The sequence below is a fragment of the Terrapene carolina genome, unplaced genomic scaffold (genome assembly GCF_002925995.2).
Source record: "Terrapene carolina triunguis isolate 2854851 unplaced genomic scaffold, T_m_triunguis-2.0 Scaffold23, whole genome shotgun sequence".
In the NCBI taxonomy this organism is placed as follows: domain Eukaryota; kingdom Metazoa; phylum Chordata; order Testudines; family Emydidae; genus Terrapene; species Terrapene triunguis.
The window spans coordinates 2,725,171-2,753,099 of record NW_020664374.1 but is presented as its reverse complement, the minus strand read 5'-3'; the positions used below and the strand labels follow the sequence as shown (position 1 = coordinate 2,753,099).

Below are 27,929 nucleotides of genomic sequence, written 5' to 3'. Positions count from 1 at the left end.
TTACGATTGTCTGTACATATTGTTCAAGTACATCATCTGCTTCCAAACTCAAACTCAGACATTTTACAGCAAAAAAAAAAAAAAAAAAAAGTTACAAAATTGTTCTTTTCTTAACACATTTTCAGAATGCTGCCAGACTTCCATTTCTCCTGGATGGGACATTCTCACTGGATTGTATTTCACCTACACAGGTTGAGCTTTCTTCATCATGATTAAAGCATTCATATGTGGTTGGCAGAGTGCCATTGATTGCTCTGTCATCTTTCCGCAAGGAGACAGGCAGATTTGCTAGAGTGAAATTTACATCTTTAAAGGCATGCAATAAAAAGATCCCCACAATGATCGTGAGAAAACCACTGAAGGTGCCAATAATGTCAGCAGCAGACATGTGTTGCCACTCCTTGAAAAGAATAGCAGAACAAGTTAAAACAGATGTTGTAAAGAATACATAATATATTGGAGTCACTATGGAGGTGTTGAATATATCCAGAGCTCTGTTTAAATAGTTGATCTGTGTGCTCACACAGATTATAAGACTTAGCAGCAGAATCCAGGACAAAGAATGTTTTAGCACAGGTTTTCCTGCAATAAGTTCCTTGATAGTGATGCCCAAGCCTTTCACGCAGGAGACTGACAATGCTCCAATTACAGAGCAGATTGTTATGTACACAAGAATGTTGGTCTGTCCATGGCGAGGTCCTACCACGAATATCAGTATTAAGGACACAATGACGACAACTGTTGCAAAAACCACAAAACCTGCAGTAGGGAGGGAAAAAAATCACTTATTTATATACAGTACACAAGAGCATCCTGTTAGGTACCAAGAAACGTGCATATTTTAAGGGCAACAAGTCAAGGTCGATAGGCTTTTTTTCCTCCCCTTCATTTTATTAATTACATGTTCAAATGATGATCTTTCTTCGACCAGTCATCCAAAATGGAGGCTACAACAAATCTTATGACAACTGATGAGCTGGCTAAAATAAGCATGGAACTACGATTGCAGGCATGCCTGCAATTCCAAACTCTACTTCGCTACCAGGCTCTGAAATGAAGAATACGGTCCTAGATTGCCAGCCTCCCTTTCACTGCAATCCTTGACTTATTCAAAAGCACAGAACCAGGGGTATAGGGAGACCAGAGGGTGTAGGCATATATCTAAATGCTGGCTGTGATTTGTTTTGATTTGGGTGCTTCACTCAGCAACAGGAATTTTAAGCCACCGATCGGACATGCTGATAATGCCCTCGAATAAGTCATTTCACCCCTCAGTTTCATCTGTAAAATGGAGCTTTAACTTCTTTGTAAAGTGCTTTGAGATCTACAGATATCAATTGCTATATAAGAAGCAGGTATCTCATTATTTTTATTATAATATAATGTGAAACATAGATGACTCTGACCTAAATTTTAGCTACTAGTCCTAATGGTAACCCTTTGGTATTGTAAATTTCCCCCACAGTCTATGCTTAATTTTTTAAGATCAGCTCAAAACTGACTTAAACAGATGACGTTTCTTTGCAGAAAATGTAACAAGGGGAAAATAGCTGTCTGCTTCTTAGGTTAACATATTAAACTGCTAATTTATTATTCTTTCAGAACATACTTTTACTTGGACAAAAAATGACCTCATTGTTTAATCCTGGCATTCTGTACAAAATAAATTCACTGGTATCCTTCAAAGCTCACACTAAGTCTATTGTAGAATTCAAACTCGTATTTTATTTACAGATGTAGAAAAACCGAGGTGGTCTTTAACTTTTTGGTACTAGAAATTTGCAACAGTTGCAACTGTAAATGAACCACAGTCCTTCTAGCAAAGTAGAATAAACATACTTATCTTCCTTCATTAGCTACCCTGCTACTTACAGATGAACTTGACATTTTCTCTCACCTGGATCTCCTAGCTTGTGAGACATTTCACTCAAAGTTTCTACTTCCTCTTCTTGTGGAGCATGAATGACCATCACGGTTGACCCCAATATACTTAACAAACATCCAATTTTTCCATGCAGATTAAGTTTTTCATTTAAAAAATAGGATGAAAGAATGGCACTGAAAGGAAAAAATACATTGACAGATTAGGAATCAGGAGATATTTAATTAATTTGCCCACAGCAGACATCAAAAAACATTAGCATCTTAAAGTTCAGAAAAGACTTTTCGCTAAGTAATTAAGAGCTGTTAATTGTTATTCTAAGTTAAGGCTCCAAATAAACAAAGAGGGCAAACAATCTGAATACAGAATTAAGTACATACTGCCTCAATATGCAGATAAAAGCTCTACAGCTCCCTTGTTTCAATATCTAATTGAGTGCACAACCTCTAGTCATCTGCAACATTACTCATGTCCATACATTTCTATTAGACTAAATCCACTAATATATTAAGCGTAATTACAATTGTCTATATTAACATGTCTGCTATGCACTAGACTATTTGTAAATGTCTGGAGGCCCAAAAGTTGTTTTAAATTATGCTGCCTCCTCAAAATTGCAAGGGAGAATGTTATACATCATCCTCTCTATGAAATCCCTCTCCAAGACAATGTGGTGTGCTGGTGCAAAATCCTTGACTCTCTAAAGACAAATAAGATCCTGACTTTGGTCAGGAATGAAAATTAGTTTATTAGTCTTGTCTTCCTTTTATTTGTGCACATCATAACTGGCTTCCATCCTCAAGAGATGCAGAAGACAGGAATAGCAGGGTGTTGCAAGTCAAGGTAAAGATACACCGCTAGAGCTGTGCAAGGCAGCTTGTAGAGCGTGGACTCATCTTATGCCTGGGTTAAGTCAGTGCTACTCCTTCCATTTTTATGAGTACTAAGTGTAGTCAGAGTTAAGCAGAAAGCCATATTTAACAACTCAAATTTAAGTGATAGACATTTCTAAATACGTACTTCGCTTCTACCTCTCTGAAATAGTGCTTCTTTCTAAACAGTTCTTACCTTACAAGAACACTGAGAGCTCCCAATGGAGTCACTAATGTAGCTGGTGCAAATGCATAAGCAGCAAAGTTAGCTACTTCACCAGCTCCCACTGCAGAATAAAAAAAGAATGAGGAAGTCTTAACACATGTAAGAGAAACCTCTGAAACTGAACAAGTGTTCCCACAGAGAAGAAATTCAACTAAAATGTTCAGCTGACATGGAAGTTTAATATAAGCAGAACTCAAAGCTAGCAGCTAGATATTCCATATAACAAAAATAAATCTCACCTCTAATTTAGGCTAACCCATTTTTATTTAACAGCCTCTGCATTTCCCCATCCTACTAACTCAGGTCATTTAATTCTCACATAAGCAAAATAATCTGCAATTGTATCTTCTATGAAGCAGTACATAAATTACGAGTCAAGTTAAATGCGCATAGTCACACTGTTTAAGTCCAAAGTTTAGGAGATGTGTAAAAAGATGAAACAAAACCAAAGAGAAGGAGAGAGAGAGGAGGTTTCAAAATATTTTAAAGTAACTTTTTTCAATGAATGGTTTTGTATTTTGTATTGGCTGGGGCTCCTGCAGAAGGGCCACGTACACCCAGGAGGCAGGGATAAAGGAGAAAGCCAAAGCCCTACCTCCAGGGCTGTTCTCCTCCCCCCCCCCCCCCCCCCCCCCCAATCCCTCACCTGGAGCCCTCACCTGGAGGCAGCAGGGCTCCAGCTGTCAGCCCTGAGTTGCTGCAGCACAATGCAGAAGTAAGGGTGGCAATGGGGTGCTAAGTCTGCTGTGAAAAGTGATACTGACGAATATCACTTTTCACATCGCCACCCTTACTTCTGTGCTGCTGCTGGTGTAATGCTGCCTTCAGAGCTGGGCACCTGGCCAGCAGCTGCTGCTCTCCGCTCTGCATTCAGAGCTGGGCGGCACTATATGTACCAGGGAAGACACATAGAAAGGGGAGTCAGATCAAACAAGTTTAAGAACCACTGGTCTAGTTTAACTGCCCAAGCTTAGTGAAGTGAAAAAGTAAAATACATAAATGGTAAAAATTAAAAAGGGGTGAAATTCTCTGCTGATCAAGAAAAACTATTGAAAAAATTCACTGGAGATATATCCTTTTACATACACACACACACACACACACACACGATAGATAGATGGAGATAGATATCTATCTAAGAACCTTCTTTTTAATTTGATGTTAATTACAAAGATATTACTAATAATACAATTTATTTTTTTAAATACGGATTTTTATCTCAGTGTACATAGGTATGCACTATTTCTAGCTTTGGTTATTGTGTATTCAACAATTTTTTTGAACATTTTGATATTTAAAATCTTTTAACACTGGTTATTGTTTTTGATACTTACTTGACAGAAGTCCAGCCCACCACAGCCACTCTTTAAGATATGCATGACCGCCTTGACCTGGAATTGGAAGAACGAGCAATTAATCAGCAACACATAGGGGCAAGCATCAATTACTATGATCAACAGTTATATTCCAAAAAAAGAATTATTTTCAAGCCATGTTACAAACATATATGCAACCGCTCATTAAACAAACACCTGCACAATTTGATGCATAATCAGAAGTTAGGGTTGAAGTCAAAATCTTAAAATGTGCAGATATTCCTGTGCAATTTGCTCTAAAGATTAGCAGCGTATATATATTTCTTTGGGACTAGAAATGGCATTACAGACAGCACGATATTTGCCTATTCTGAGGTAATGTTCTAGACTCATAACAATGTTAAAAAACAAATGAAATAAAAGGAGATTTAACAGAATCCCTATTCTTACAGTTGACCTAAATAGTTCCACAGTTTGTAATCCCAGTTGACTACTCAGTTTCTTCCTTTTATACAGTAAATTAGGAGGATATCCATAGGAAGATACAACTTTATCTTGGGAAACAGTCAATCGTGTAATCTAAGGAGAGTGTGTGTATGTGTATACATTAATGTACACACTTTAAGCCACACACCACCATGGTATTTGGGTGAACTTCAAAGGTAGAGGCCATACAATATTTGCCCCCCCTCCCAAACTGAGAGCACACATTTGGTGTTCACTCATAGCAACACCAACTTCTCTGGAATCACCAGAGATGGAAGGTTCTAATCCTGTGCTATGTGGTGGTGGCGTGGCTGTAGCGCCGCCAGCCACCGGTGCTGCAGCAGTGCGGTAAGGGGGCAGGGGGGTTGGATAGAGGGCAGGGGAGTTCAGTGTGGAGGTCAGGGGGCGGGGGTATGGATGGTGGTTGGGGGGAAACAGGGGGTTGAATGGGGGCAGCGGTCCCAGGAGGGGGAGCAGTCAGGAAGGAGGGAGGGGTTGGATGGGGCAGCAGGGGGCAGTCAGGGGTAGGGGTTCCAGGGGCAATCGGGACAGGAGAACAGGTGGTTGGATGGGGCAGGAGTCCCGGGGGGGCTGTCAGGAATGAGAGGTGGGGTTGGATGGGGCGGGGGGAGTCCGGGGGCAGTCGGGGATAGGGGTCTGTGGATGGGGCGGGGGTCGGATGGGGCAGGAGTCGGGGGGGGGTGAAGATAGGAGGTGGGGGCCGGGCCACAACCCCCTCCCCTAACCGGCCCTCCATACAGTTTACGAAACCCAATGCAGCCCTCAGGCCAAAAAGTTTGCCCGACCCTGTTCTAATCCACTCCCCCCCCACCCCCCCCACACACACACAATTAACCTTTTAGTTTCTTTGATACACTGCAACCCGTTTCAGTGTGGGTCACTTAACTGGGGGCAATAGCACAGACTATTTTCAGACTGATACAACTGGTCAACAGAGGGCAATTGGTGTAGAAGGGCAACAGTCCATCCAACATCATCTTGAATATTTCTAGCTGTTTTCTATCTATCTGAGCAATTACGTTGTGCCCGTCACTGTAGTATCTCAACACCCAATGCACATTTACCCCATTACTACTTCAAGTCTTTACCATATTTATCAAATGCACAGTCAGCTTTAGCAAAAATCCAAAAAGTTGGATGGACGCAATGCAATATTACCCAAGGGATGAACCAGTTCTTAAAATTATTTGCTTTCGGTTTTGATGAAGTATATTAACTACTATTAAACTGTCAATATAACAAATTCTTTTAGTATACATACACAACACCTAATAAGAATTAAGTAAAATAACCTTATGTTTTTCTGCTACAGTAAAATATTAACCCAAAAAACACAACCATCTAAGGTTCTGGAATGTCATCTTCCTGAACACTACCCTTCCCCCTTCAGGCCTCCCCCGTCCTTTTTTTATTATTAGTATTATTATTATTATTATTTCAACATTTCTGACAATGAAAGTCTTCAGGAGACATTTTAGTTTTAGAAAATAAAAGCTGTCACGTATTCTGATCAAATACTTTGACACAATTACACTATTTATGAGCCCATCCATTTCGGCAAGCATCCAGGCAATCAGGATCGATCGCATTGGTTCCCAAATCATTTTCAAGTACAATTCAAGGTGCAGTTTAGACCTACAAAGCCCTGATTTGGGTCCTAAGTATCTTAGAAATTGCCTCTTTCATCTCTAACTCCACAGCGGAGATCAACTGAGACATTCAAACTGACAGTTCCTAGGTTTGTTCACTTGGAGGCAAGCACTCCATTGTAGGGGCCCTGACTCTAGAATTCATTCCCCTCCACATCCTCCAACAGCGCAAGTATGTTGATCTTCCAATCACACTATGAAGATCATCTCTTTAAACAGGCTTTTTCCAGGTGCAGGGGGAAGCTCAGAAGAGGGAAGCAGGTAGGATGTAACCAGGTTTATTCTTAACTGACATGTTCTTTGATTAAAATATGCAAATTTATAGTTTGTTTTGGAAATGTACTTAGAGGGCACTAACTGAATATATTACAGAAAGGGATTTCACCTTTTACTATACTTAATAACGAACTAGAAATAATTCAGAGTCCAGTGAAAATACAGGAGCTGAATATTTTAGGTCTAGAAATTTCATCTCTCAATAAGGAACCAAAGTAAATCAATACTCAAAAAAATCAGAGTGAAAATTCAGTAGCCATTCACTAAGCATTCAAATAAAATTAAAAACAAGCAAAAGTTCTCAAGTGCATACCATACCTGCTCTCATGGAGCCCTTCCTGGCCAGCCGGAGGAGACCCTTCTTTTTTAGGATGAAACTCCCTCCAATGAAAATGCTGGAGCTCATAGCCAACACGAGACCAATATAGAAATCATATTTTCCTCCACTCTGGGTCATTTCGTAAGCTACTGAAGTGTTCAAAACTGCCACATCGGTCATGGAACAAAAGAGCTGCTGTTACTGGAGATAGGGTGATGCAATGCTGAAACCTGAACAAGTGCATATATATTATCACAACAGGATTTCATACAAATAAATCACACGTCTATTTTCTTATGGAAAAACTCTGTTTGCAGCCAACAAAAATGGCAGTGTGGCTGGGCCTGCCCCAAAGAACCTGAACTCTAAAGGCAGATAAAGATCAGAAAATACACTGGATGAAGGTGCATGCTTGAGGCAGGGGTGAAATAGGACAGATAACTGATTAAAGACTTTGAAGAAGTACAGAAGAGCATCTGGCACTCCAGATGAGAGTTCACAGTACAAGAAGCAACAAGGAATGACGCTTGAAGACAAACATAAGCAGATCCATGTACACCTCTACTCCAATATAACACGACCCGATATAAAACGAATTTGGATATAACGCGGTAAAGCAGTGCTCGGGGGGGGGGGGGGCTGCGCACTCCAGTGGATCAAAGCAAGTTCGATATAATGCGGTTTCACCTATCACGCGGTAAGATTTTTTTACTCCCGAGGACAGCGTTATATTGAGGTAGAGGTGTATTTTCAAACATACAGTGTGTGTGTTTTTTCTTCATATTCACACATAGTTCCACTCCATATCACACACAAAATATCGTTATTTATGTTAAAATTAGTTTACAATCCGGGTTTGAGTTAAGACAGCCACAGCATCCCAACAGACTCATAAGATTACGGGAACAATGGAAGAAAAAAGGGTACAAAGGACTGTTCAAATCATGGTAGTTCAGTTAGCACAGACCCTTTTTTGGGATGCATAAAAATAGTGCCTTTAAGGAATAACGTAGCAGAAACTGCAATAACAACCAGCAATCCTGTTTACCAATAGATTTTGCAGGGTTGTTTTTCTCAGTACAAGTTTAACAAAGCACCCCTAATGCTTATCTACAATGGCAATGGAAGAGTTTACTATGGAAAAGCCTTCACTCAGACTATTGGAGTCTCAAGCCTAGTTATGTGGAGAACTGCAGCAAGGGCCTAAGAAAAGTGTTAAACAAGAACTTTTAGAACAGGAGTCAAAATCTTCAATGCACTCCTGTTTCTGGCATGATATGACAATTGTCTATTTGCTCTAAATTATACTACTTTTCTGATACATGGTGCAATAAAGATATTACAGTTTCTTTCTGAGACATTAGATTTTGGATTTTTAAGATATGTGCATAAGCAGTCTTAAAACACTGAAATGTTCTGCTTAATTATATTTCAAGGTGATTTACTAATTTCTGCCAAATATGAAAGGGAATGAACATTTTTCTCATTTCCACTTTTAAGTTGCAAAGAATTCTTTTAATACAGCTGACCAGTAGAGAGCACTACCCTGATATACTGCCACACAAAAAAACTCTGGATAAAAACAGCATCAAGTTTCTATATACTGGAACTGCAGAGGGAAGAGGTCAACAAAAATGTGTTGAAACTTACGGAAATATATGAAATTTTCATAATATTCCTGGTTCACCTATGTAATACATGTTCCAGGTATAAAAGAAACTAGCAAATAGTGCAAGTCAATTTAGCATGTATATGATCTAAAGGACAGTAATAAAATATTTCTACTTCAATGTCTATTGCCAAGATGAATTCAGAGTCTGTGCAAACACTGTAAAACCATACCACAACCTACTGCTATTTCCCAAATGTGCAGGCGGTCTGAGGGGGCTACGGCGTTAGTGCATCAAGGCCCCAGCACTGCTGCCTTGGCTGAGGACACCATGCTGTGAGAAGCCCCTGATGCACTAGTGTCTTGGCATTCACCCCAAGCTCTTATCCACAGCAGCTCATATGGACAGCCCCGGACCCCCACTCAAATACCATCACCCCACACTCCTGACTGCCCCCTTGATTCACCTGGCACACCTTAAAGGAAATGCAGAGGGATATGAATGAGTAAGCAAGACTATGGTTCTCTCTCCCCTGCTATGCTCCCTTAACTCCTCTATTATGGGCATGGTCAGAGAATGTTCTGAGATGGAGCAATGGGAGGGGGTGGGGCTGACAGAAGCAGAGCTGTGTAGGACAGTGAAATATGGGGGCAATCCAGTTTATGCATGGAAAAGTGGAATGAAGGGAAAACAGGACTCAGTCAGGGAGTATGATAGAGTGCAGCTCTGTGGTAGGCCAGGATAGGAAGTGGATCACAGGAGACTTCAATCTCTGCAGGGAGAGCATGCAAGACAATACACAGTAATGACTGATTTTCAGTGTTTCTACTCATTAAAAAATGGGGAAATACCCACACAAGACCTCTCTGACTTTGCTAGACTGTAAAAGAAATAAGCAGTTTAGCTTGGTATAGCACCGCAATCCTCCACCCCTACCCTAACCCCCTCTTCCCCACAAAAAATATCACTCCCACACCCACTGAGCTAATATTCCTATCCTGGTCTGCCTGCTCGCAACTTTTGAGAGAAGGTTGGGGTAATACTTCTGAAAGCAAGGTCCCTTCCATTTCCTGTTGGGAGAATGATGTTTGGTCGGTGTTTTCCATTTTAGATATTCATACTGAGCAGCAGGTGGTTTCCAATTCAGCAATCTCTACAAAGTGGATGTGACAAACTGACAGAGCTCATGTTACCCTACTATACCCTAAATACACTTTATGAAATTAAGTTAAACCTTACTGAATTAGTGTTAATACTTTTGGGGTACATTGTATTAAAAGTGCAATTGTGTATGTGTTATTTGGGCACTGTAAGTACCTTTTCAGTAGGGAGGGGGATGCTCATATACTTCCTCCTTTATAAGCCCTTTGAAACCTCCCCCCAAGAGGTTCACATACCCCTTCAAACTGGATTTTCCAGGGAACAACAGACAAAGAAAGGGTTTTTGGATAAATAGCCTGTTTTTAAACTGGCTCAGGGCCTTCTTCCTGATCCAGCAAACAGATAGGACCCAGGGTTCACGGAGGGCTCCAAAACTTAGTGAAAGATTGGAAGGAGTGGCCCCATAAGACTGTGTGTTTGTTCTGAGCTGAAGCTGTGATAAACTTGTCACCACAAAGGAAACCCTGTGGATGGGGTACTGAAGGACTGCTCTTGCCAGAGCTCGTGCTAGTGTTGGGGGATACTCTGGTAAGCTTATTTGCACACATGTAGGTTCTTTTATTGTTTTAATATGTTGTCTCTGTAATGCCTTTTACCTTAAGAATAAAATATGGTTGCATAGGAAGTATTGGGTGGTATCTTATAACTGTAGCAATTATACCTGGTAACCATCTCTGAAGAGAAAGCAAGAAGGTGTCATTGTGCAATCTGTCTATGGTGGGAACAGCACAGTGAAGGCAGGGAACTGTACAGCCTAGAAATACCCTGATCAGAAGAGAGAGAAATAGGGTCTCCACTAGAAAGGCAACAGCAGGGGAGCTGCAAGGTGAGAGTGGGTGCCCCTGCTGGACCAGTAAGGTGCAGTCACTCTGAACTGTGACAGTGAGTATGAGTAATGACTACGCTCCCTAAAACTTGGCTATGTCATTCATCTCATGCGTCTCTGGTAAGCAATTCACAAATTATAGATTTTAAATAAAGCTATTGGCCCAACCCCCCAAACATAATCAGAACACAAATATTTTTGACTCCTCAATCAAGTGCTTAGTTGTGGAAGGCTTAAGTTTTGATAGGACAGACCAAGGAAAGACAAAAGTTATTTGAATAATTCTAACTAGAGTAGGTTATCTTATATGGTTCAATCTAAAAATTGATTAACAGAGCAACTGAAAAGTCAGTTTATTTGCTGCAAGTCCATTCTGATGCAAAATTATTATTTTTTATTGGAAATAACCTAGTGCACTGTCCAATCTTCATGGAGGCACCCACATAGTTCAAGCACCACTCTGTTTTCTTAACATGCAATAGTGCTTCAGCAAATACCAGTATATAAGAACTTTCAACACAGCCCTTTCCTGATCAAATATCTGTTGGGTTGGGAAAACGGCAGGAGTAACTGTTCCATTCACAAAATACATGCATGGTACTGGTGTTTCTCAGAATAATGTCAGGTGAGCAGTTTACAAAATACAAAAGAAATAAACACTTTCCTTGGACAAAAATAGTTTTACTGCATACAAAAGAAGATTTTATCATGAGAAATCCAATCCCAGTGACTTGTACTAGGGGTATCGCTTGTTTATTGAGTTGTTGACTTACCTGTTTATAGCATAACAGAGCCTTTGTTATACTCTTGATAGAGCTCAGAATCGGTTTTGACTTTCTTCTAAATGAATATGCATTCTTCCATCTTTTATAAATAAATATCAAAATGAATAACTTTAAAGACTAGCATTTATGCAAATCCTTGATGCTGTAAACAAAGGACAGTACAAATCTTTAAGGGCAAAATGAGACTCAGTCCCCTGGTGAAAAAAGGCTCATTTCATGTAGTGGAGTGAAGAAAGATAGTCCTGAATGGCTGTCTCCCACTCCTCGATATCAGCTGAGAGGAAGTGAGGAATAAGGTCAGAACAAGCCATATCATATACCCCTTAAAGGCAAAGGTCAGGACTACATTAGAAACTTACCAGCATAGCAACATCAGGTAGGGGTGTGATTTTTGATGGTATTTTTATGCCAGCAAAACCCTCCTTGCACAGATCAAGTTATACTGGCATAAAAGAGCTTTTGCTAGCCTAGTTATTGGTGAAATGGTATCTAAACTATATCAGCAAAGGCACTTTTTTTTTGCCAGTATAAGCTTCATCGATACTAGGGGCAAGTTTACACTTAAAACACTGTGCCGCTGTAGCACTTTAATGAAGATGCTCTAAGCCAATAGGAGAGAGCTTTCCCTTTGCCACAGTTAATCCACCTCCTCAAGAAGTGGTAGCTATGTTGGCAGGAGAAGCTCTCCCGCCTCATAGCACTGTCCACACATGGGATTAGGTGGGTATAACTACATTGCTCACGGGTGTGGATTTTTCACACCTGAGTGACGTAGTTATACCGATATAGGTCTGTAGTGTAGACCTGGCCTAGTAGGGTTTTGCTAGTATAGCTACAGCAGCAAAGTTTTTAAATACAGACTATGCCAAACTCTCATTTTCTCCACCCCTTCTTTTTTAGGAGACATGGGGGATGAGGAGATAGGAGAAGTCAGGCTCTAAGATTTCTCTGCTCTGGGAGAGGGAAAAAAAAGATATCTGATCATGATACTGCATCATGTACAGCTTGAAAATTGATGTTATGACTCACTGGCACTGAGTCACATATAGTATGCAATTCTCTGAATTTAGGCTAGCAACACCCTAGGGCAAGTACAGCTTGAGTCCACTGTTTCTTTCAACTTCCATCAATAAGAATAATGATGCACTTTAGATTTTCTTTCTCAATTCAAGACTGCATAAATGGTTAGCAAACAACTCTCAGTTCCTGTTTTCTTTTCAACATTTTCATGACCCATTTCTAGCTCTTACTATGAAACCTTCAGGGTTTGTCTAAGGCGAATTCCAATTTTAAAGTAGTATCTGTAATTTCTGGTCAAACTCAAATTGCTAGCAAACTTGAAGAAAAGCTTAGTTTGGAAAGGAAACAAGGCGAAATCCCTTTAGATTTTTCATCACCATCTAGGACATGGCTAGTACTTTCTGTGGATGGGATAGTAATATTTTGCGATGGATTTGTGGAGCTGAGATACAAACTGCAGATTACAATTATAGAATTTTCAAGGCAGTGACTGTCTTTTACTGTATATCTGTACAGTGCCCTGAACAATGGGGACCCTGACCATGATAGGGGTATCTGAGAACTGTAATACAAATAATAAATAAATTTGTGACCAATATTTATTCCTAGAGAAACCTTCCTTTTAGTTTTTCTATTAACTGATGTGACCTATGTAACTAAATTACATGCTGCAGTACATTTTAAAATATTATTTTGTAATACTAAGGCTATTTTTAAAACACTGGCGTGGCAGTCCTCTGTCCATGGTTTATAGTTTATGGAAAAGGGGAAAAAAACGCTTAGAGGTTTAAGTAAGAGGCCTGGTATGTTGGCTTGTCTTCACTGCAAAGTTAACTTGAGTTACAACTCAAGTCCTGTGCACCACCTTAACCTCAAGTGTGACGGTCCTTTTATCTCAAGTTTTCTGGCCCATCATGTTTTATAGGTTAAAACTTGAGTTAGCAGCTATTGAGTTTTGCTAAAACGACCACTCTGTACTGTGGATGCAAGCGAACACCACTTGAGTGCCGATAGTCCTCCAGTGCCTTTCCCAATTGTCCACCACCACCACGTGCCGAGAAAACCTGTCTGTCCTTTCTCACAGTCAACTGGGAAAATATTCATAGAGCAGCTCAGCTCTAGTGCAAAGAATTATGGGATATGCCCCAACAGTGTTAGCTGCACACGAGTGAGCGCAGCGCCACTGTGGACACAGAAGCTGGAGTGTTATTTCACACTGTGACTGGTTCTCACTTGAGCTAGGCTAACTTGTGAGAAGTACCTGACTGTAGATAACTCTAATTAACTCTGCAGTGAAGACATAAGATACGAAAGGCAATAGCTGAGCTAGGCAGTTAAATCTTTGAAAAATTCTGACCATCATGAGTTTTTCTTTTTCAATGGACCATCTCCCAGAAGGTGCCAACTCCTCTTTGTATATTTGTCTTAAAATAACTGTTTGGGAAAGCTGGGGAGAGGATTTAATAAATATGTCAAGGTGGACAAAGGAGAAGTCGCCCTGTAGACAGCAATATGATGCTGGCAGGTTGAGTGGTCAGAAAGAGGGGATTGCTTTCAAGGGATGTAAGCTATTCACTTTTCCTTTTTCCTCTGTAACTACACAAATAGTTTAGCTTATTTAAAATGAGAGTCTAGATACATTAAGCAAACCAATATTTTTGTTTCAACTTCATTTTCATTCTGTTTTTAATAAATCTTGGTTTTACTAAGATTACTGTTTATGGGTAATTTCATGCAGCATCCCCCGAAAAAATAGATCCCCATAACCTCAAAGGAGAAGAGTAGAGAGCTTCTGGAAACTACACCTCTCAGCGCCTTGGTTAAGGGGCATGTACAAAGCTGTCTTCTCCCAGTGATTTGTACTGCCATTATGCTGAACACAAGGGAAGAAGCCAGAAGACCATGGAGAAGATATTGTTTTGGTCACAAATGCTGTAAATTTGCTAAGTGTTCTCTAAGTGCACGGCCCAATTCAACATGAAATTAACTCACTCTTACAAAGCTGGCCGCAGCTCGCTGCAGCTCAACTGTGGAAAATCAGCTTGCTACTGAACCCATAAAGTTGTGACTCAGGGATCAGTTTACTTTTGTAGAATAAGAGCTTGGAACCATAGCCACCCACACATAACAGAATATATACTGCCCTTTAGGAGGCATCTACTCATAGCCTGTGCAAGTCAACTCATGTCAAAGAAACAGCTCTCAGAAGGCAACTAATCGCATCAATTTAAAGAATGGAGCTATGCTCTCCCTCATAAAAATAAGAGCCTTGACAGGCAAGACAGTAAGATATTGCTTTTGTGAGCAAGGGGATAGAGGGAAAACAATGTCGTGGAAAACTTCTGTGAAGTAGGAAAGAGCACCAATCAGTCGCTTGAAAGGAAACTCATTTGTCTTCAAAATCTAATACGGGAATAGGCCACACCTGACAACGTAAGCCGTGAGAAAGCTCTTTGCCTTCCAAGTTGTTGTTCTCAATGTGCCAGCAGAGTAGCAAAGTGATATTTTCCAAGAGACCTTACCAATTTCACTTTCCTGTTTCAACATGAGTAAAGTGACTAAGTAACATTTACAGTAATGGTTCAATTTCACATTCCTACTCCATTAGGCCATAGCAGTAAGCATCCAAATAGCAAAAAAAAAAAAAAAAGTGATGTTCAAATTAAACCAGGTTTTTGTTAAGTGGAGACGATATTGATTAAAATACATAAGTTTGTGAGAACGATGTGCACAGTGTAGCACTTGAAATATATGCAAAGAAGGCAGAAAAAAATAAAAGACAGTATAACCCTTCACCTTGTGCATGTTTATCTACAGATATGACCATAAAAGTTTCCTTTGTTAAGCAATGACAAGAGGAAGTGGCCTCACCTGGTAAAAGTTTACCTGTTCAGAAAGAGATGAAGGGGCTGGTCTACACTGAAAAGTTATGTCAGCCTAGCTGTGGCTCTCAGGGGTGTGAAAAATCCACACTCCTGAGAGATGTAGTTAAGCCGACGTAACTGTAGGCAGCGCTAGGTTGACAGAAGAATTCTTCTGTCGACCTAGCTACCACCTGTTAGGGAGGTGGATTACTTATGCCAACAACAGAAGTCCTCCCGTCATCAGAGGCAATGCCAATGCTGAAGCACTGTGGCAGCACCGCTGTAGTGTTTTAAATATAGAAATACCAGCTAAAAATCAATTGTGACTAAAACTTTCTAAACATTCAACACTAAACAAAGGTGGTATTTCATGAAGCACGTTAGGGAGCTAGTCTTTTTTACATTTAAAATTAGGCAGTTGTAAGTCAATACCAAGGGGGTCCTAACTTAGACAAAAAGACAAGTTTTATATCCTGTTTGCAAATGGAATACTGCTCATGGAGAGGACTGTACTCTTTCCATATGTGAGCAGAATGAATTCCAACTTTTTACCCAGTTTTGCCACTGAAAGTAAACAAACAAAGCCACATTAATAATTAGGATCTCCTTTATTTTAAAATAATCCACGCTGAAAATACTAAATGTTATAAGAGTTGTGACATAGCTTTAGCATACAAAGAAGCTGTTAAACTGTCAAATATTATTACTTTTGAGGCCACATCTACATTGGAGAACTTTACAGTATAGGAATACACCGGTATTCTATACCGACAAAGCCAAGCACTCTTAGTGTAGATGCAGCTATGCTGGCAAAGCTGTGCTTTGCACCGATATAGTAAAACCACCCCTGTAGACGAGTTGGCCGGAGCTCGACCCGCTCCGGGGCGGCGGGGAGCCACACCGACTCACTACCCTTGAGGCTGGGGCACTGGGTCCGGCGGCCCGATCTTCCCTGGCAGCCCTTGTGGTCCTGAAAGGTACAGTAGGCCCAGCCCTGGCTCAGGGCGGGGACCAACATTATCCGGGCTCAGACCCTCAGTTAGGGCTGAGCAACGGTCAGCAAAGTATATAAGCTCAGGCCCTAGGCCAAGGCTGAGCAACAGTAAACAAAGTATATAAGCTCAGGCCTTAGGTCAGGGCTGAGCAACAGTGCACAGTATATAATCCCAGGCCCTAGGTCAGGGTTGAGCAACAGTAAACACAGTATATATGCTCAGGCCCTAGGTCAGGGCTGAGCAGCAGTAAACACCGTATATAAGCTCCGGCCCTAGGTCAGGGCTGAGCAGCAGTAATACAGTATTTAAGCTCAGGCCCTAGGTCAGGGCTGAGCAACAGTGATAGGCCTAAGCCTCACAGGCCTGGGAGAGGGGGAGACTGCCACCCACAGGTTGGGTGGCAGGGGAGACACAGGCCCTCCCGCTCCACTGCGTCCCAGCCCGGGGCCCTAGCAGCGGCAGAAGACTCGCTGCTTTGTCAGTGGGGTTCCTGGCCGCAACACACTGACATAGGCTCCGGTAGTGCTACAGCCAGACTGGGGTCGGCTGCCCCCGGGCTACTTCCACACTCCCCCTCGGGGTCTACCTGGGTGCTGGCGTCGGCCTCGGGGGGATCCTGGACCATGGGTTCGTCCGGCCAGGGATCGTCTGGCAAGTCCGGCAGCTCCTCCGGATAGCGGGCGCAGGGCAGGCCCGGCGGCTCCTCTGGGTAGCGGGCGCAGGGCAGGCCCGGCGGCCGTCCCGAGCCGCGGAGGTTTCCCAGCCCCGAGCTAGGCTGGGGACCTTTGGTCTCTCCAGCTGCTGGGGCCTGACTGAGCTCTGACCCTCTGAGGGGCGGGCTCAGAATTTCCTAGCTCCGCCCACTCCGGCCTCCGGATGGGCTCTTCCCCCTCCGGGGCGGCGGGGAGCCACACCGACTCACTACAACCCCCCCATAAGTGAAACAAGCCACACACCTGTAAAAGCATAGTTATGACCATATAACTGTCGTCTACTGGGGCTTCTGCTGGCATAGCTATGTCTGTCAAGGATCACATCTCACTGACCCAGCTATGCCAGCATAAGTCTGTAGTGTAGACCTGGCCTGAGCTACGTCGCTGTAGTATAGATACTTACTACAACAATGGAAGGAGTTTTTCTGTTGCTGTAGTAAATCCATGCCCTGAAGAGGCTGAAACGAGGTTGATGGAAGAATTCTTCCAGCAACCTAGCAGCATTTACATTGTGGGGTAGGCTGACCTAACTACATTGCGCAGGACATGAAATTTTTCACAGCCCTGACCAACACAGGTAGGTGGACCAAAGTTTTAGGTACAGTTCAGTCCTGAAAAGAATGGAATTAAGTCCTCATAACATTATATGAGCATGTAGCTATTACCATTCTGATTCATTTGAAGAAGATATACTGACTTTTGTTTTCACAAATTTAGCAGAAATAAAACAAACTTAAAAAATGCAAAGATATTTGATTTTTAAAAGATTTCAATTTTAAGTTTCTGAAGTATTAATATATTTAAAATTATTTTAAATGTATTGTAGGTGGCTCTACCTAAGAAAATGGTCATAAAAATTGTGACATTTATTGAGTGAACCCCACAATAAATAAGTGGCCAGTACAAGACCTATGCACCATACGTCCCACTTCAGCCTTTGAAAGAGATTGAGCGATTTAAGCAGTGCATATGCCTTTGTTTGACCCTCTGCACAAAAACAAATTTCATTCTTTCTACTATTCAATTTTTAATTTCAAAATTGGATTGTTTTCTTACAGATCTCTTACCTTTCTGGCATCCTATAGATACTTCTTCACATGCCATTTACCTTCCATTTTGCTAATCAAATAAATAAATAAATAAATGGAGATATCCTATCTCCTAGAACTGGAAGGGACCTTGAAAGGTCATCGAGTCCAGCCCCCTGCCTTCACTAGCAGGACCAAGTACTGATTTTTGCCCCAAATCCCTAAGTGGCCCCCTCAAGGATTGAACTCACAACCCTAGGTTTAGCAGGCCAATGCTCAAACCACTGAACTATCCCTCCCCCCACATTGAAGGAAAAAGGAAGCTAACCCAAGATCTACGATGACACTATTCTTTAAAAAAGTACCACGCTGAAGTGTCATTTTATTGAGCAATAAAATGTCTTGAAATTAATTTTTTTTTCTAGTGCTGAACTCCTTATATAAAACTCTTAACTTAATCACATTAAGATATTACTAAACTAACTATTAAGGTTAAGGAATCCAAGATTTAAGTATTCTGAGTAAAAGGATACTCCACAACAGCAAAATCAAAGAATGCTTTCAGAATCAAGACCCTTTTAAAATGAATTAAGAAAGTTCACACCTATCTGTTTCAGCCTGACTACAGATTTCAGGAAGAAGCAAAGCACCAGTTTTAAAACAGAATTTTTAAGACCTTTCCTGTGGATTTCTGTAGACTGTAGATTATTTCAGAAAATAATCCTGCATGCTTTGTTCACAGATTTCAATTTTCCCAGATAATAAAGATGACTAAAATCTGAGATTTTCATTCAGACACCATGATGTTTAAATTCAACAACAGTGCATTCTGAAAAATCTGCTGATACTAGGAAGTTTATCCGAAGGACCAAACTACACTAAAAGTGTTTGTAATGTTACCTGGACCTCCTAAACTCTTGCCATGTCTCCAAGACTATTTTTATTAGTTTGACATTGAAGAGCAGTATTGATACTTCACTTCACAGAGAAGAAAGAGCAAATCTGTTGACACTTTTCATCATTGACTTTTGTTTTCTGTTATGTAGCAGCAAAACGAAGCAAACCTACCACACTGCAACATCTGCGGAGTAAAAGGTCAAATATACTAAAAGGTACTACTTCATCCTATTTAGCAAGTCTCTGTCAGTCTACATATTTGCATTTTTTAAATATTTTGCAGTAGTGATAAGAAATATACTCCCCTTTACGATGTCATGTTACATGGTAAATTAAGCGTTTCAGTGATAATATAGTTTTGATACTGGAAGCCTTTACTTTAATTTATACAATAAGTTATATACATGAAATCTCTATGAAAATAACCAACAAAAGCACCATAAACAAATATTCTCAATACATTGTGTGTTAGGATGTTAACAGTAAAAGTCCTATTAAGTTAAAGCCTCCCCCTGGCTCAAGCATCTTTTGTCCATTCATACCCCTTCTTTTCTTTAATGTCAGGTACAGATGCCTCTAAAGAAGGACAGCTGCAGCGTAGCATGAAACCGACAAAGACTACAAACAGCAGTTGATACAAGAGTGAATGAATTTAAAAATCAAGTGCCATTTTCAAAATGGTGAGATGTATGCAGAATGGTACATATAAAGAGAATATGTAAAAACTACTCTGGAAAAAAGTAATGCCACCTTAAATTTTCTGGTTAAAATACAATTCTCCAAATTTATCAAAGCAATTATATAGTCACAAGAGACCTATAAAAAAGCATGTTAGCCATAAAATTAAATAGTGCATATAATATTCACCTATGATGTCAGGTAACTAAACTAAAAAGCGATTAAAATATAACAGTGATGTAATGAAATATTAGTAGAGACACAAAGCAACAGCTGTGTTAAAGTTGGATTTTAAATCTACCTATTAGTGTAAACACCTTTAAGTAGATCTTTCTCACTTCTTAAAACAATTGCATAGCAGTTTAAGTTTTTATTAACAAAAAGTTAAAGCTGCAACTGACATGCTTTTGAAAGCCCCCATGTCCCAAATGGAGCAGGAAGCCACGTTTTTATAGCAGCAGTCTATCACAGCTGCATACTCTACTTCTGAGGGAATTGTGTAAAAAAAAAAAAAAAAAAAAAACCGCAAATTTTGTCAGTAACAACCCTCCCCCCGCTTTCCCCTAACTTGGTGGTGAGGCTGCACCTGACCCTGCCACAAGGGCCAGACCTGCCACAGAGGTCTATGTCCCAGAGGGGAAGGCGCTGCAGGGTAATCTCCAACCTCTGTGAAGCCAGTGGCCTGAGCTCCCTACTGCCATGTTGGAACCTCCATATTTATTTATTGACAAATAAATCTGCAGAATTTAAAAAATATTGTGTGCAGAATTTTTATTTTTTTGGTGCAGAATTCCCTCAGGAGTAGCAGGCGAAGTAACTCACCAGGGTTAGCAGCCCCGCACCAGGCACACCAGGTGTGGGCAGGCAGACTCAGTCCGGCAGGACCTAAATGTGGAGGGGTCCAGGAGTGAGGGGAGAGGGTTCGATGTGGAGCAATCTGGGTGGGGGCAGCTCAGTGGGGGGGATCAAGATACACAGGTGCTATAGGACTCTGCGGAGGGGGTCCAGGTGAAGGTGGTTGGGACTCAGCAGGGGGTTCTGGGTGTAGGAAGATGGGTCCAGGTGCTGGGGGAATGGGACTTGATAGGGTAGGGGTCCAGGAGCAGCTGGTTGGGGCTCAGTGGAGTGGGGGATCCAGGTGCAGGTGGCTATGGAGTGGTCCAGGTGCATAGGGGATAGTGCTCATCAGTGTGTGGGGTGGTCTGGGTTTCGGGGGGGGGGGGGGGGGAAGGGGGGGGGATACACAAGAGTTGGGCAGACAGGGGAGCAGCCCCCTGTACACTGATCCCTTCCCCTGTGACTGAGGAGCAATGGAGGCAGGAAGCGGGGGGAGAGGGGAGATACAGAGCTGGGAGAAGTTTCTGGGAGTGGGTCTGACCCAGACCCAGACCCAGCCGCTCTGTGCAGGTCAAGTGCACTCCTCTCCCCACCCCAAGTGGGACTAGCCTCTGAGTCCGGTGCAGAATGGGAGCCACCAGTCAGGGTGGGGCTGGGGCTCGGCAGGGCTCTGGATGCAGGAGGTGAGGCTGGTGGAGTATGGGTATAAGGGGTCCGCAGCCCCAGCCAGAGCAGCCCCAGCCCTGCACCGCCTGCAATGACTTAACTCTCCTCTGGCTGCACCCAAAACAACTTGCCTATGCTGCTGGGTAGGGGAGCGTGACTGCTCTTGCAGCTTCTCTTTGCTTCCCTATTAGAAAGTAATTTTTCTTCAAGGAAGCACAGAAATCTGCATGGGACATGCATTCGCAGTGGCGCAGAAAACACTCCAAGTTTTGTGGCTTGGCTACTACAGTAGCTTTAGAAATATTCAATATCACAGGAAGTTACAAAAAAATCCAAGAACACTACATTTTACACAGTAGCTATTTAAAAAAGAACAAAGAATATGTTATAGCAGTATATGTAATGAGAAAAAGTAGAAGTTCAGGAGATTAGTTTAAGGATATCCTTTTGTCTACCTACAAAATCAATTATAAGCTAGTCAGGGCAGGTCCCACATCTTCCTATATATTTGTGTAGTGCCTAACACGCTGGCTGCATTGTCTATAGGGGAAGAAACGGTGCGTTCTTAACTTGGGTGAGTTAACACACGCAAGGTAAAGTCTTCATGCACATCTAAAACATTTGGATAAATAGTTTCAGATAATGAAGGGAAATGACGAAGTATAAACCAGGGGTTCTCAAACTGGGGATCGGCACCCCTCAAGGGGTAGCAAAGTTATTACATGCGGAGTCGTGAGCTGTCAGCCTCCATCCACCACAAACCCCGCTTTGCATCCAGCATTTATAATGGTGTTAAATATATTAAAAAGTGTTTTTAATTTGTAAGGGGGGGTTGCACTCAAAGGCTTGCTGTGTGAAAGGGGTCACCAGTACAAAAGTTTGAGAACCACTGGTATAAACAGACCTGGAAAGGGTTTTAGGACAATGTCTGGGGGTAAATGGTGTCACACAGACAGGGAGAAGAGTGAATGGAAGCAGAAGCTGCTAGCAATGGAAGGCGCAATCTGGCAGTAAATAAGGAGTAGTCAGAGCATACTGAAGTTTAGAGAATTGCTTCCCCGGGGGGTAAGAAAGGGGTTCGGGCAGAACCACCGGCCTGGAACGTGCGGGTTCGGCTGCTGCCACGACCAGCAGCAAGTGCCGCTGCCAGCGGCCCCCTAGAATGACCTCGAGCGCCACAACTCCCGACCGACGGGAACCGGCGCTTAAGTGGCGGCACGGACGAGCCCCCCCCGGTGATCGCTTCTGCGCTGGCGGCTTTTCGCCTAAAAAGTTCCCACAGCGGCTGCCATCGGCTCAGCGGCACCAGCGCTAACGCGGACGGGTTGCGGTGACCACGGCCGCTTTCGCCAGGGCCCGGCCGGAGAAAGGGGCTCTCAGCTGGGCGGTTACGCGCCAGCAGCCCGACTGCATTAGCGCGCTCGCCGCGGCGAGTGGCGGCCGGCCCAGCAACGGGGGGAGACCCGCGGAGGCGGCTCGGGGGCAGCCCGAGAGCAGCGCCTATCACCTGAACAGCGGCTCCGGGTCGCTCGGTACCAGCCGTGAGCGCGCGCGGGGGTGGGGGAGGGGTTGGTCTGGGAGGCCGCAGCTCCCTGCGCCACTCGGCGCGTGCCCCCGCCCCGCGCATCGGTTATTATCGGAGGAGGCGGGGCGGGTTCGGGGACCAGCCTCGTTCCCAGGCGAGGACAGTAACTACCTGCCCGCCGCAGCGGGTCCCCGCGCGCAAGGCCCCGCCCAGGGGGCTGAGAGGAGGGCGCGGCCCCCACCCCGGCCGCGAGTCCCCCGCTCACCTGGGGCGGCGGCTCCTCACATCCCCGCCGAGGGGCGGCCCTGGCCCGGCGCGGGAGGAGGGAAGGTGGGGCTGGTTCCTGCACGCTCCGCCGCCATGGAGAACCCAGCGCCCCGTCGCGACTCACTCTTCCAGCCCGCGCCGCCCCAGGCCGTCACAGCCGGCGGAAGGGGTGGGGCCAGCGCGGGGACGAGGCAGCGGCGGCCCCGCCCCAGGAGCCCCGACCACGTGACTACTCCGTGAACGCGGAGAGGTGGGGAGGGGGGCTCCTGGGCCTGGGCCTGGCTCTGGCCGCGCGCCCCCTGCAGCAGCAGCGGAAGATAGGCTGACCAGACAGCACGTGTGAACAATGGGGCGGTGGGGGGGTAATAGGAGCCTATATAAGAAAAAGACCCAAAAATCAGGACATCTGGTCACCCTAGCGGAAGAATTGCTCTGTGCAACCTTGTCTCTGTCCCCGACTGCGGTGGGGATGATAAAAGATACTACCGGCCTGCCTAGGGTGACCAGATGTCCCGATTTTGGGGTCTTTTTCTTATATAGGCTCTTATTACCGCCCATTCCCAATTTTTCACACTTTGCTGTCTGGTCACCCTACCTGACTCCCCCACCTTGTCACCCCCACCTGCAGGGGAGGGGCTGGTCCTGATCTCCCACCACCAGCTGAGCTAGATCTCCAGTGTGTGCCGGGAACTAGAGCTGGGGCACGACCTCGCCTCCTCCACGAACCATTTAGTGCTATCATGAACTGGACAGAAAGGAGCACAAGGTGGGGAGGCCAGTTATTGTATTGAGGCTAGCTGTTCCTTTCCTGACCAGCTCGCACCCGCTTTCCCGCCAACCTTAGTTTTTATTTGTTTAAACAAGGCAGATAGGCAAACCATTTATCCCCAAACCCTCTCCCACCCAGCCACAGTCCCAAAGTAGTTATCTATGTCAGCCCCAGCCTCCCTTTTCTTACATTTAACAAAATCTGAAACAACAATGAAAGCTTTTAAATCTTTAAGGGAAAAAATGTTATACTATGGGATAAATTGCATTGTCCTTTACTTCTCAAATAATGGATAGATAGGAGGATAAATATGTTCTGTAACTTATCTTCCCTTTTCCCACTTTTTTTCCTTACTATTTTATACTTTCCTCTGGTCAAAATATATTTTCCCTTATGCACTACAAGTACTATTTTTGATTAAAGTCTCGGGTATATTTTATACTCTGACTAGTTGAGCCTCTTTCTCAACCTGACAAGAGTGATATACCCAACTTTAACAGCTCATAGGCTTAGGACCCAGGGGTGGTGGTGGTGGTGGGTTTTTTTGGACAAGACTACAATATTCCTCCTGAGATGCTCTAAAACTTAAACTGCAGGACAGCCTTTGAATGTGTAAGGGGACAGTCCAAAACTACAAGTGACAGTGTGCATATGGAGAAAGCACGGTGCATGATTGTTACCTTTTCAGATGGGGGTAGATTCTGTTTAGCTTCTGTGCCTTGCTGCCAGTCTTGTCTTGCCAACCTCTCTCATAGGTCAACTTGGCTCCTTGTTGCTCTTCTTCGTAAAGGGTTGCACCTGGCTTGCTTTTTTATTTTTCAAATAACAGAGAATCTTTGTTTTCTCTCTGAGGCAGCTCACTGTATTTCCTCACCAAGTGACTACTCATTTAATTCAATCTTAACATTACTAGACAAAAATGGCCCCTCCCTGTACCAGACAGTCTCTATAGCATACTGAGGATCAAGGGATGTTTTTAAATTCTAGGCCTATTTTACTTCCCATTGCATTTTATCTTGTGGATACAAGATTAAAACTGATGTAAAAATCATAACATTAAATGTATGTGCTTGTAAGAACTATTGCCCAAGTAAGCAAATATGTAAAGGCCTGAATTTTATGTAACTTTGTTTTAAAGGGGTACTTTCATGCCTCAATAGCCCTGTGTCCAGTGCTAAAATGGATTAAACAAAAATATAAAATATACTGTGCAAAATGGTGCAATATGAAAGATGTGTATAAATGCTTAAAACACTGAGCTTTCTCAGATGTTAAGTGTTAAAGAAGGAAATTTGGAGCATGTTGGATCCTAAAACTGATTGAGCTAGTCTAATCTTGGACACATCTTTCTTTGACCCTCAATCAACTCAGCAGAGAAACTAGGTAGACATAGGGAAATAAGTACAAAACCAGAAGTTGCATCCCCAGCCTCAAAAATGTATGATTTAAAATTTTCTATTATTTGAGCAAAGGTTTGCAATTCCTGTTCATTATCTCACGCCCTTTGGAAATACTGAATATATTATATATTTTTAAAATTAAATATAGTTTAATACAATAGTAAAATCGGTATCATGTAAGACTGATTGATTAAATGCGTACAGAGTACTTAGCACTAGACTTCAGCTCTAGAGGTGCCCATTATAGCAACCTTTTCCTCCTACACCCCAAAAAAATACAAGCCAAAAAAAAAAATCAGCCTTTTAACAAACCTCTAGGAACATTATTAAAGGGAACAATGAATAAATACATGTAAAATATTAAATAGATTACTTCAAGTATTGTAATTTCTTCAAGGAACTTGGTGAGTTTTTAGCTGCTCCTTTTGTTCGTGTAATCTTGATTGCTGCCTCTGTCCAAAAAAAATTTAACCTTGTTTCAGACAAAAACATGAAAGTTTAGCCTAGCCCACGTTTCATCATGAATCATTCAATCATTATCTCAAAGCCCAAGACTATGCTCTGTCACATGAAGTGTTCAAAGTACAGTATCTCTGAATAATTCATAGCAGGTTTCGTTACATAACGTTTCAACCATGTTTCAGAAATACTAGCTGCCAATTGGAGTGAATCCCGAATGTTAGGATGATGGTGACCCAACTAATGCATTTTTGCAGTGTAACTTCTCATTTAGACCCAGTCAGCAAAGTAATTCAAGTGTCTTATTGAATTTCACATTGAAGGTCTGCAGAGGCATACTCCTTTGCAGGACTGGGGCCAAAATCCTTATGAATTCTGGGCTAGATTCTCTGGCCTATTGTGGTCCCTTTGCTCAGTTCAGGCAGTGCAAAGCAGGTAGAAGCTGCTCACATCTCTAGAGCTGGGTACTCTTCTTAAGCCGAGAGTCCCAAGCACACAGTCGTATTAGCTGTTTCATAAGCCATACTTCCCACTCTGAGAGAACCTGAGGAAGGGATTGTACTGTGGTGGGGAGAGGGCAGATATCCCCAGGTGGTGCCTAGTCTCTTGGGTGACTGTTACCAGCTGAAATAGTTTTAAAACATCTCCTAAAATATTCTAAATTCAATAAGGGCTGTAGCTGGCAAAAAAATGGAACCTGGAATCAGGGAGGCTCCCTCTACTGCACTTAGTAAACAGAGCACAGCAAAGAATCTGGGTTTCTGAGTTCACTAAGACAATAATAGTATGTCTTACCCAGGTTATTTGACATATTACCAAATTACTGATTATCTTCACTAATATCAACAGAACAGAAAGTAAATTATCTTGCTGCTTCTATATTCTTTCAACTTCTTGCGAACACACACATCCTACTTTATTCCTGTCAATATGGACATTTTATTTCCATTTGTATATCATAATGTGCCATTCAGCAAAGAGTTAAAGGGACATTGTTAAGGTTGACAGCCTCAAAATTCTCAAGCAGAAAGTGAAAGATATTAGCACCGACAAATGCCATTGTTTCACCCAGAGCAGGAACTCCATTTTAAGATTGTTGTAGCTCTCACTTTGGAATGTTTTTGGTAAGAGGAGTTGACTGTCAAATGTTTGGGCTTGTTAACTCTGTCCCCCTCTAAACCTTGTAGATAGAAATCCTAGGAACTTGTCTAAACTGAGGTAATTCGCCTCCAGTGCAAGTCTGCCAGTGATAGCAATCATGAAAGCAAAGCTGTAATGTAGACAGGACACAGCTGGTTTTAACACAGTGCTACATAAAATATGTGCTCTCCATTTCTCTATTAAAGCTTCCACTACTGGAGCACTGGTGGAGCTGCTTCAGTGGAGAATTACAGGTCTAAATTTTCCTAATATCAACATCCCTAAAGTATATACCCTCCATCTTATTTCCTATTCAAAAGGTTCAGTGATCATGCATGTGGGAAGAGAAGTGTCAGCCTGTATAATTTTTTAGACTTTACATCTGATCACATTTGAATTATCACTGCCATCTTTGAATATAAAATAGAGCCTGGGTGCACAGTTGAGAGTATTGACACTAATTGTTATTCACTACCCACAAAATATCATCTTTGACAGACACCTTTTTCCTTTTTAAAATTAATCCAACTCTGATTTGCAGTAGCAATGGCATAACCCCTTCAACACAAGTAAAGAAGCTAACACAACATTAATCATTCCTGCTCATAAATCCTGCACTCAGAAAGACACACTTGATACTCACACTTTTGTTAGCCTACACCGTCAGACATGATAGCATAATGGCGACTCTCAAAACGTTGACAATGTCACTATAGCACTGGATCCAACTGAAGGCAGAATTTGATGGCAGCCTGCATAATATTCCAAGTGGTTTCTACTCTCACTTCCTGAGAATCATTCAGCAATGGGGTTAGAGGTGTACTCTGCTAAACAACTAGCCAAAATATAGAAATGTATGGACAGAGTAAGTAATTATATTTGAGATATAGAGTTTGCAAAGGACTTCAAGCCCTGACAGGTATTTATAGCTTAAGAAAAATGCTCAGTTCATCTGTAAACAAACTGCTATGGTATTAACATATTAAAGCCTTGACCCCTTGTTGTCACTGTGTGCTTAATTCAGTCATCATTCGCATGACTCTTCTTCTATATATGTACATGGGAACAGAACATCTACCACTATTCAAGGCAGGACTCCAAGTTTTGTGGATGAGCAAACAAAATAATTTTGGTTCATGCATCAGGATTAAGTCCTGTGGTGGCTAAGCCTGCGTGAAACACAGAGTTTTTCTTTATGATAAAAAGCAGAGCAGGAAAAAGTCACAAACAAGCATTGAGCTA

General features: G+C 42.5%; 1 protein-coding gene across 4 annotated transcripts; it reads right to left on the bottom strand.

The window, feature by feature from the left end:
- LOC113404984 (magnesium transporter NIPA2-like) lies at nt 1–27,565 on the bottom strand. Of its 4 annotated transcripts, XM_026649403.1 has the most exons (7): nt 27,331–27,565; nt 25,462–25,540; nt 7,047–7,277; nt 4,315–4,371; nt 2,951–3,041; nt 1,898–2,058; nt 1–759 (listed from the first exon to the last, which is right to left on the bottom strand). In XM_026649403.1, exons 3-7 carry the CDS (start codon nt 7,225–7,227, stop codon nt 122–124), a joined length of 1,128 nt encoding a protein of 375 aa, XP_026505188.1. In that variant the 5' UTR covers nt 7,228–7,277; nt 25,462–25,540; nt 27,331–27,565; the 3' UTR covers nt 1–121. The 4 variants fall into 4 exon arrangements, with proteins under 4 accessions (XP_026505188.1, XP_026505193.1, XP_026505191.1 ...); XM_026649408.1 differs by lacking the exons at nt 25,462–25,540; nt 27,331–27,565 and adding an exon at nt 24,369–24,386; XM_026649406.2 differs by lacking the exons at nt 25,462–25,540; nt 27,331–27,565 and adding an exon at nt 22,918–23,135.
- Nucleotides 27,566–27,929: the final 364 nt, after the last annotated feature.